The sequence below is a fragment of the Manacus vitellinus genome, unplaced genomic scaffold, assembly GCF_001715985.3.
Source record: "Manacus vitellinus isolate BGI_N305 unplaced genomic scaffold, ASM171598v3 scaffold_48_pilon, whole genome shotgun sequence".
Lineage (NCBI taxonomy): Eukaryota > Metazoa > Chordata > Aves > Passeriformes > Pipridae > Manacus > Manacus vitellinus.
The window spans coordinates 5556107-5566102 of record NW_021940593.1 but is presented as its reverse complement, the minus strand read 5'-3'; the positions used below and the strand labels follow the sequence as shown (position 1 = coordinate 5566102).

Here is a 9996-nt window from a genome sequence, read left to right as displayed (position 1 = left end):
GGGGCAGAGATGGCCGAAGCCACAAGGCAAAGTCTCCATGTGCACACAGGGAGCCATCACTGACCTTTGCTGAAAGAAAGGCTCTCAGACTCCTCCCTGGCACTTTCTGCGTCTGTAAATCGAAGCAAACGTAACTTCCTCCTTAAAGGGCTTCGAGTTCCACAGCTGGAAAGTGAACTATCCGAGGTAATCGTTAAGGACTGTGGATCACAGTTCAGTTTTGGCTCAGAGATGGTAGAGTTTCTGCTATTTCCTGACATCCTGAAGCCGAGGTCAGACTGAAGTCTGCGACTGCAAATGTGGCAGGATCCTTTGGCACAAAAAATGTCCATAGCTGGAGATGATCCAGTTCAGCTGCAACTGCTGTCTCTGGTCTAAACTCAGGGAATTCTCTTCTGCAGCTGATATTTTGCCTTTCATTCCCCTCTGGCATCCGTGCCTTTCCCACAGATCCACTGTGTGCTGCAATGGGATGTGTGGTTGGATCGAGGCCATGACAACTGTGTAGGAAGCAAACAAGAGAGCAGCCCTTTTCCCCAGGGACACAGGGGTTTGGGACAGGAACGTTGAATCCAGGCTTACAGCAAGTTCTGTAAGACCTGTGCACACTCACGGGTGGAAACAAACCCAGGTAGCTTTAAACAGCCTTAAAAATGGCCTGAAACTGGGTTTGATGTGTGACTGGAGACTGAAACCAAAGTGGTAAATTTAGAAAGCAGATTCTGTGGACTCTGCAAGAGGGAGATTTACCTGGTTATTGCGCCTTTTAAATCAAACTTAACTTTGTAGGGCTGCTGCATTACATTTTATGCTTCTCCTTTTAGGCCGAGACCCCAACTGTAGGTGTTGGCTATGGCTGCAGTTTATCAAGCACTGCACAGAAGAGCTTCCTCTCTCCTCTGCAGGTTACACTCCACCTATGTTAGAAAAATGAGGTAAGGTCTCATCTTGTTCTTCTCTGGGAGAAGACCAGAGCTTGGCACTTGTGCCCACTGTCACAAACAGCCCTACCTCACTCTAAGCCCTAAGATTTCAGCTTGGTCTTTACCCCTCACATCAGTGTGACAGGCAGAATGTACCCAGCAGGAGTGTTTGTAGCCTGATGGGAACTGTCTCCAACATGTGATGTGCACAACAGCCTGGTCAGCACTTGGAGCCATCCAGACTGGGGGATAAAAGGGAAGATCAAGGTTTCCTGCACACAAATGATCATGTCTTTAAAGCAGACCTTTTGGATTGAGAGACTGGGTTACTGATCTTGTCAGATATCCAAGACTTGAGGCTGTTCCTGTGGTAGTAAGAACTGCAGTGTTTTCTGCCACGCAGCCTTCCCTGGAGGCTGCAGTCCACCAAAGGGTGACTCAGCTGTCAAAACTCTCAAAGCATGTGGAACACTTAAATTTGCTCTGTCCACTCAGCCTCCCTGCTCTGTGCAAAGTCAATGCATCCAAATAAGCATAACACTGATAATCTCAACCTGATCTTGAATTCACCTTCCCAATCATTTTCTCACTGCAGATACTTAAATAAGCTAAAGGAAGATGACAGTCTTTGTAGACAAGCCCAGACCTCAGGAACTTTCTACCTCTTTCACAATCTCTCCCCCTTCCTGCAGAAAGCTGGGAAGAAATATTTGGTGCCACAGCTCAGTGCAGCAGGTAAGTAAGGAAAGAAACAGATACATTTGCAAGCAAGCCCTGATACAGGGGATGGAAATCCATGGTGCTGTGCAGGAACATCCTGCTGTGTGCAGCACTCTGTTTGTTAACAACCAGAGACTGTTTAGAGTTAAGACCTTGGCATGTGGACACAAGCTCATGCTCTTCACACACATGTGGTATCAACCTGATCTGTTTTGAGATGATCAGTTTTAAACATTTGGGATTATGCCTTGTGAAGAGAAAGGAAAACAAGCAAGGTCTGACTGATGAAGGGTTTTTTGTGTGAGGCAGGAAAAGTTTTCTTTGAGAGGAAGGTATTGGCTGGTGTAGGACAGAACCACTGACCTTGTCTGGTCCCTTCTCTCACGTGGGCCATGAGCCAAGATTGCCTGTGCCTCGAAGATCCAGAGGGCATCCCAGCTGTATGGATTTGCTCTGACCCCAGCTCTCTCTCCCCTTTCCCTGCTGTTTAGAGATGCGACGGGTCCTGGAGAAATCCCCCGCGGCTGAGCAGTGGATGGAGGAGTCGGTGCTGGTCGGCTGTTCAGATGAGCACATACCACACTTTGCCCTGGATTTAGGTTGGGATAACTCCTCTTCCATCTGTGCCAGCATCAGTGGGATGCACTGAGCGGAGGGTGCTGCTGAGGCAGCATTCCTGTTCCTGGGATGAACATGTACTGCCCCGGAGGGCTGGGCTGAGGCTCGGAATTCCTGCTCCGGGGCTGGACACGTCCTGGGGGGGCTCTGCAGGGGCTGGTGTGAGGGAGGCAGGTCACAGCCATGGACTGCACTGCTCTTCCTGTGCCTGTGTGTGTCAGGGAAGGTGGGCTGTTGGCAGCCACTGAACATTTGGGAATGTCACCCCTGATGTGGTGTCACTTCCGTGGCAACTTCCAGAAGTTGTATACCGGAACAATGAAGGGTGGAAAGTTGGGATAAAACCTGAAATTTGTGAGATCAAAGATTTTGTTGTTGTTTCTATTTTTTATTATTAGCAGGGGCCTTGGAGAAATCAGTGATTGAGTCTGAACTGCAGGGATCGTTTACTGACCTCCGAAAGGCTCTCTTTGTGGTGGATGGGAAGGATTCTCCTCTGCTGGCTTTGGTATTGGACTGGACTTCTTCCTTCAAGAAGCTGTGATCTCCAACATCAACCCTTCTCCTTGTCTCCCATGTTGTTTTATGATCTAATACATGTTGTGGAAATACCTGCTGTACACTTTCAGGGACCTGGGTACAGACACGCTATAAATTACACCAGTTTTCCCAAATTTGTGATCCCAAAAGCAAGATGCAGTGGAAAGAAAATCAGACTTAAAAATGACTTGCAGTAATTTATGCCATTTAGCATCCACCTGCTGTATGTTCAGTGTGAAACGTGCTGGTGTTAGCAGCAGTCCCAGCAATCCCAGTTTGTCCTCAGCTCAACAATTATATGGCACTAGATTTCTGTAATATGGGCAAACTGAATGTCACAAACAAACTCACACAGCTTCTCTCAGAGCTGCTCTTTTAAAACTACTCATTTATAAGCTGTTACTCTGCAGATGGCCTCTGTTTGGAAGCCCTGTGTGTGAAAATCAGCTGTCCTGACCCATAAGGAGAAATAGCTCATGTTTCCTTTCCTGCTCTATACTGTTTGTGATGCTTGGGATGTTTTTAAGAAGACATTCAGGGCTGGAGACTCTTTAGAATAGTCCAGTTCCCATTACAGCTCCCATTATATCCCAAAACTCTTCCCCACCTGCCTCAAACATACTCAAATTTGGAAGCAGGAAACATCGAATGCAGAAATCTGCCATTTTTCAAAGCAGTGCCCACACTTCATTTACCTTTTTGAGGCTTTCAGAGACAATCAGAGGTCACCCCCATGATTGCATGCAAAACATTATCCAGGGAGACTGCTCTGAGTCACCTCTTTGCAACAGGTATAAATAAAGTTTGTGTTTCTCTCCTGTGTTTGCAGGCCCAGTCCCTTCTCCGGTGGCATGATTCCCACCAGTACTGCAGCAAAACTGGGCAGCCCACTCAGAAAAACCCAGCTGGCAGCAAGCGTGTCTGCCAGGCCAGTGGAATCACCTACTACCCCCAGGTGAGCACCTGGGCAGCAGAGGGAAGGAACACAAGGGACTCTGGCTGGCACAGAGGGCACTCAGCGAGCAGCAGTGGGAGGGTTTTGTGTGTAGCTGGGTGCTTTGTCTTTAGTGTTCATCCAGTGGCCCTCAACCAGCCAGGAAAGGCAGCAATTTCCACTTACTTGTTGGGTGTGAAGTGGCTTTGCTCTCTGCTGCCCTCGGCAGGTGTCTCCAGTGGTCATCACCCTGGTGTCGGACGGCAGCCGCTGCCTCCTGGCCCGCCAGCCCTCCTTCCCCCCGGGCATGTTCACGGCTCTCTCGGGCTTCTGCGACCTGGGTAAGGTGGGCCCCGAGGCAGAGAGTGGCCTTGGGCTTGCAGGGTGTGGGAACACCTGTTCAGGGAGAGGGAAAATGGCTTAAAAGGGGAGATGTTGAGTTGTCCTGTATGTAGACAGGGCCAAAAAACTTCTCTGGTAGCTGTGTTTATGGAATGAGTTGATAGTTTAATGGAGCATCCTGCTGACGAGCGTTTCCAGGTCAGCACAGGGGCTGGAACCCCTGGGAAATGAGCAGTTTTCCTCGCTGCCCGGGGGCCGGGCCGTCCTTACCTCCCTTTGGTTGCTCGCAGGTGAAACCGTGGAGGAGGCGGTGCGGCGGGAGGTGGCAGAGGAGGTGGGGCTGGAGGTGGAGTCGCTCCGGTACTCGGCGTCCCAGCACTGGCCCTTCCCCAGCGGCTCCCTGATGCTGGGCTGCCACGCCCTGGTGGGAGCACGGCAGGCTGAGGTGAGCGAGCCCGGGCTCCCCGAGGCTGCAAAGTCTCCTTCAGTCCACGGAATTTAGTTAGGAGGAGAGCAGCACATCCTCTCTAAATGCAGCTTTCTCTACAAGTGAAGAACAAAGTTCAAAATAATCCTATTTTCTGTGGAGACGTGGCAGATTTTGCAAGGTCACTGTACATATACAAGTCCAGCACCCAGTTTTGCAGAGGAGGTTCTCTCTAGTGTTAACATCGCATCTGCCATAGGACAATCAGACTCTGCCCTGTTAATTACTGTGCTCAGCCACTGGTGCTTTGCAGGCTCAGTCAGGATCCTTTGCCCACCAAAGGACCTGGAGCTGACCCACTCCACAGGCCAATGCCATGATGGAACAGTGTTTCCCTGGGAAACCAAGGCAACAAAGCACTGGTGGACAGTAATGTCCTCAGGCACGGATAAAGCACTCTGGGCATTCCAGCACAGGATCTTTGTGGGTACAGGAGCAAGCAAGGTACCTCTGCCCACATTTAAAGCTGATTTGAGGGACTGGTGCTCTTGAATTCTTTCCAGATCAGCATGGACAGCCTGGAACTGGAGGAAGCCCGTTGGTTTGGCCTGGAGGAAATCGTGGAGGGTCTCAAGAGAGAGCCCAGATCTTCAAAACAAGATGATGGGAGTTCTTTACCCTGGTTCCCTCCCAAACAGGCCATTGCTCACCAGCTGATCCGTGAGTGGGTTAGGCAGCAGAGTGCCCAGGCTTAGGCAGGGCTTCATCAAGTCTGGGATTCCACCAGAACCAGGAAAGCTCCATAGAAAAGCCTCCAAAGCCACTGGAGGCAAAGGCTGTGTCCCAGTGAGGACAGCACCACCCTGATGGCACTCTGAAACTCAGATCCACTGGCCTCCAAAGCCACGTCTGATCTGATCACCCTCAGACAGTCCCACGTACACTGGGTCTCCTCTGAGATCCCATGACTTGCAGTAAATGCACAATAAAATTCTTAGTTCCAAAGCATCAAACTTGCTGTGATCAGCTGACAGTGAGCCCATGGCACCTTTGTCCCTTCTTCCTCCATTTTTCCCATCTTGGATGGATATCAAAAGCACAGTCTTTCCAGGAAAAATAAAGGGACAGTGACATCATCTTTATATGGATCTGGGAGAGCTATCAAAAATAAGAAGAAAAGCCACTGCTTGTATGCTCTCCCCTTCTTCTGTCTCTCTTCCCATTCAATCTTCCAGTTTCATATAAAACACCCAGGTTTGGTTGGTTGTTTTTTTTTTTTTTGCAAATGGTAAATGGGCTTCTACTCTGCTGATACATCTGAGCAATTGAAAATATCTGTAGAGGCACCATTTTCCCCACCAGTTGCTCTCATCCCAAGGGAGAGAGAACAGAGCTATCTGGTGGTAGAGAGGGGAAGAGCAAAACCCACACAAAGGTGTATTAGAACAACCCACATGATGCAAAGGTGACAGGAGGTGCTGCAACAAGGACTGCACTTCCAACAGGGAAAGACCCTGAAAGGAGCAGTGCCTCTTACCCTGAGGCCAAAGTCTGTGGCTTGCCTGGAGAGCTGGTCTCGTTGTACTGATGGAATGGTACCATCCCCCTGGAGGGAGAGCAGCACAGAGGCAGTGTGGGCAGGGCAAGAGCCAGATGAAAGGATGTTTGAGGTGCTGCTGATCCAGGCTGACAGTCCTTTGTGCCTGCTCTGTCAGAGTTCAGCTGCCAAGGCTGCAAAGCCATCAGTGTGGGCACCTGGAGGGGGACAGGGATGTGTCACTGCCTGCAGCACTGGGACTCCCTGCGGGGGAGATCTCAGTCCTGCCACCCGAGCAGGGAGCAATAAAGAAGGTTTGTCACGCTGCTCAGACACACTCTGTGTCCTCAGGTTGTTTTTACTTCAGGAGGTTGGGAGGGGATTCTTTCAGGACTTGGTGGCATATTCAAACACCCTTCCTAGCCTGGCTCTCAGTCAATAAAACCCCCGTGTCAGAGCGTGTCTGTCATGCCTGTGAACTCAATCTGTCACTCATCCTGGGAGGAACATCCTGCAGTGCAGCCAAGGGCATTGCTGCCTCCCCTCAGCCAGCCAGACACACCACAGGAGCCCTCACACCACTCAACTGCAACAATTCCTGCATCCACTTTCCTTTGGAACATGGCTCACAGCCTCTCTTCACAGCAGTTCCTTCTGCTTTTCTCTCCCATCACACCACTTTAGGCCCCCAGCATTTCTCTCTTGCTCTCTCATTTTTGGAAACTGCCATTTTCAGCCTCACTCCTTTCCTCCCCTTCTCTGCAGTACAAAATACTGAAGAGTTAGATACCTGCCAGCAAGATATTCCAGCTCCTCATCCTCCTTCCTGCTTCTCCTTTAGCCCTCCCAGTTCACCCTTAAGTTCACTAATGTGCCCAAGCTGCTTCCAGGATACATCCTTCTCGATGTACTTTATTAAAGAGTATTAAAAAATTACTACTTTTTAATATCCACACATGATCTGTTCTCCCAGTGGCAGAAAAAGGACCCTGGGTCCAAGAAGTACTGCTTGCCAATACAGAAGAAAGTCTGAGGAAAAGCAAAGCTGTTTTCTCATTTGTTTGCTCCTGTGACCTCTTAAAACAGCTTTAAACATCTGCATGTTCCTTTTTAATTATCAATAAGAAAAAAAGTCTTTTCAATCTACTCAAATACTTTCTTTTCTTTTTTTTGGTCCAAGGCAATATTCTCATCACATCTTTTGAAAAGCATTAAATTCTAAACCGTTTTATAAAATCCTTAGTCCATACCCCTTTTGACTGAGTTATGAAATGATATTGTGATATTGGTGGCCTCTGTTCCAGGTGTTAGGCAAGCAGGAATGATCACAGGCACACAGGACAGAAAAACAAGGTGAGACACACGTTGTTCTCACTTGCATTTGGCTCAGAAATGTGTCTGAAGCCTGAAGAACACACTGCAGTCAAGACAGGACATGCTCCATGAAGGCAGGTGACCTAGAAAAAGGAGCAGGCAATTCCTGACAGATGCTTCCTCAACAAAACACAGCAGGGCTTTCCCGTGGAAAAGGTATCAGCAGGCAAAAGGGGTGGAGCAACATATTTCCCTCTCAGGAACACATCCCTGAACTGAATCCTCTTTGGGAATGCTTGGTTCTTACCAATCCCTGAGCCCCCACTGCCTCCAGGGACTGCAAGGGAGCAGTGCTGAAAAGCTGCCAGCCTGGGCCATTGCAGCCCAGTTGGTTACAGGGATCACCCATCAGCAGAATATAAAATAATATAGGCAGCTCTAAAATAAGAACATTCATCCAATTAACATGAAATTTTTGGAGAGCAATGCAGGCAGGTTCAGAGCAGCATTCCACCTACCTCCCAAAAGCAACAGGGTATAAAAGTCATGTTTATCTCTACCAGGTGCCAGCAGAGGATTAAAGTAACCAAAGCCACAACTTGTCTATCTCTGACTGAGGGAGCAAAAAAAATCTTACCTGGAAACGGTGTGGAGTGAGAACTCATCACCTGGGCTGCTCTGCTGCTGCGTGGAAAGGCCACATGTTCTTGCCCAGAGGGACAGTCATCACTGTGAGTGGCAGAAGATCTGAGCTCAGCATTACAGGTCCAGGAGGAAGCTCTTACATCAGGGAACCACCCCACCCTGTGAGACACGGCAGACACGCTCTGAACGGGATGTTCAGCCTGAGAGGACACGAGCACTTAATGGAACACCCCAACAGTGTGACCCTCCTAAAGCCATTTGTCAGGGAAACATTGCTCAGGTAACCAGGAGCAGCTCAGCTGTGGCAGCTGCCAGGGACAGGTCGTCAGAACAACCTGTAATTACACAAGTACCATCCCTCTGTTCACTCTGAGGCGCTGCTCAGACAAATTCAGCTGCCCCAGCCCTTCAGCTCCCATCAAAAACTGACTCACTTTCCAACCCGGCCACAGATGGAAAGCAGCTGTGTCAGGGGGAAAAAGACTGCCAAGTGTTATTCATGTGGCAGTGGATACACCTGGGAATGAATGAGCACAGCACCCCCAAAAATGCTTCTGTTAAAAAGAAAGAAAGAAAGAGGCTGTGTTGCCAACCTGGAGATGGTGTGACTTGCATTTTCCTTTCAGACCCATCAGTGGTATTTTGAAGGCAATCAGGTGCACTGAGAGATGTCCAGAATCATCTTTGCATGGAGAAACTGAAATCTGGCATCAGCTGTGACAAACAGGAGAAAGATCCCAGGAGCAGAAATACAGATTGCCCAGCTCCCTCATGGGGAGAGCAGCACTGGCACAGGGACAGAAAAGGCTGAGAGAACATCCTTTTCCACTGGGGCCCTGTGCTCAGTGGAGAGAGCATCCTTTAGACAGTGTTCTCCACTCTTTCTGTTAGTGGGAATACTGCCAAGGGACACAGCAGGTTTACTTTTATATTAAAAGAAGCAGAAAAGAAGAAGAAAGACGAGGCTTGGGGTATGGACAGAAGCAAATCCACACATGGTCTGACAGTTTAACATGGCTGCTGTGAGCATGCAGCATGGAGAAAGCCTAAATTAACTGGATTACATTCCAACACTGTAACTGGCCTTATAACTGCAGGTAAGGTTAATAACCCTCACCATGTGAAAAAAAGGTCTGGTCTAAGCTCATTTAGATTAATATGCTGCAGTCACTGGGTATCATTAGTCCTTTTTCCCATCAAATTATGAACTCTTACTGGAAATACCTCATTTTCTGTCACCTACATAATTTTTTTGGGCATCAACTGAGCTTTACCTTCACAATAGCTTTGCTCTTCACTTCCCATCCTTGTCCCCTTGTGAAGATCCATCTGGGAGCATTGACCCACTTGAGCCGTGGCTCCATTCCCAACAGCAATTCCCCCTTTTACACAGGAGTAACACACCCTGTGATGTTCCTCTGTGTGTGGTAATCACTTCACTTCTTAGCTACAGTTTCACATCAGAAAGTTGAGTTGTTCATGATGCTCTTTTCCATGACATTGAGCAGATACCCACCAAGATTTCACCCCCCACCTCATATTGTTGAACAACTCCCTTTTTTCACTAGCTCTGTAGTCTGCTGTTTAAGCCAAGAACCCAAACTGCCCTCCATGGCAAGGAGTTTTCTTAGGGGAATAAAGCAAGCTGGAAAAAGAAATAAATTTCCATCCTGGATGTGCCAGAACAGATGCTCTTGTGTTCCACTCCAAAGACAGAAATGGCAAGAGGGAGGGCAGCTGCTGCTGCAGCCTTTGCAGCATCCCAAGGGATCCTGAGGTGGCACAAAGGGCCTGCCCTGACTCCTGCTGCTATGGAAAACAAATACCAGTTTCTCAGACAAGCAGCTGCAGCAGGAGCTGCACAAACAGCCACTAAAAATGCTTTTCCCCCACTGCAACCCCCACGTGCCTGGAGATGACTGTCCTTCCCGAGGTGTTGGGAAGGCAGGGCAGCAGGCAGGTGTCCTGCAGGGAGGTGGTGTCCCCTGGCAGCAGG

General features: G+C 49.0%; 1 protein-coding gene and 1 long non-coding RNA gene across 4 annotated transcripts in view; one reads left to right on the top strand and one right to left on the bottom strand.

Moving 5' to 3' along the window:
• The window catches only part of NUDT13 (nudix hydrolase 13), a 6742-nt gene extending 935 nt beyond the window's left edge, over window positions 1-5807 (top strand). Inside the window, exons 1-9 of one of the 3 annotated variants that reach the window (XM_018079972.2) lie at window positions 7-186; window positions 825-935; window positions 1519-1658; window positions 2135-2242; window positions 2663-2769; window positions 3631-3756; window positions 3965-4076; window positions 4368-4522; window positions 5068-5807. In XM_018079972.2, coding sequence (XP_017935461.2) covers window positions 853-935; window positions 1519-1658; window positions 2135-2242; window positions 2663-2769; window positions 3631-3756; window positions 3965-4076; window positions 4368-4522; window positions 5068-5259 — 1023 coding nt within the window. In that variant the 5' untranslated portion in view covers window positions 7-186; window positions 825-852 and the 3' untranslated portion in view covers window positions 5260-5807. Of the gene's footprint in view, window positions 1-6; window positions 187-824; window positions 936-1518; window positions 1659-2134; window positions 2243-2659; window positions 2770-3630; window positions 3757-3964; window positions 4077-4367; window positions 4523-5067 lie in introns of those variants that run through there. The other 2 variants (XM_008927085.3, XM_018079971.2) reach the window with 2 other exon arrangements.
• LOC108640947 overlaps window positions 1-8167 on the bottom strand; it is an 11699-nt gene extending 3532 nt beyond the window's left edge. Inside the window, exon 1 of the long non-coding RNA XR_001921618.2 lies at window positions 7993-8167. This is a non-coding gene — a long non-coding RNA (uncharacterized LOC108640947). The remainder of the gene's footprint in view (window positions 1-7992) is intronic.
• Between the last annotated feature and the right edge of the window lie 1829 nt (window positions 8168-9996).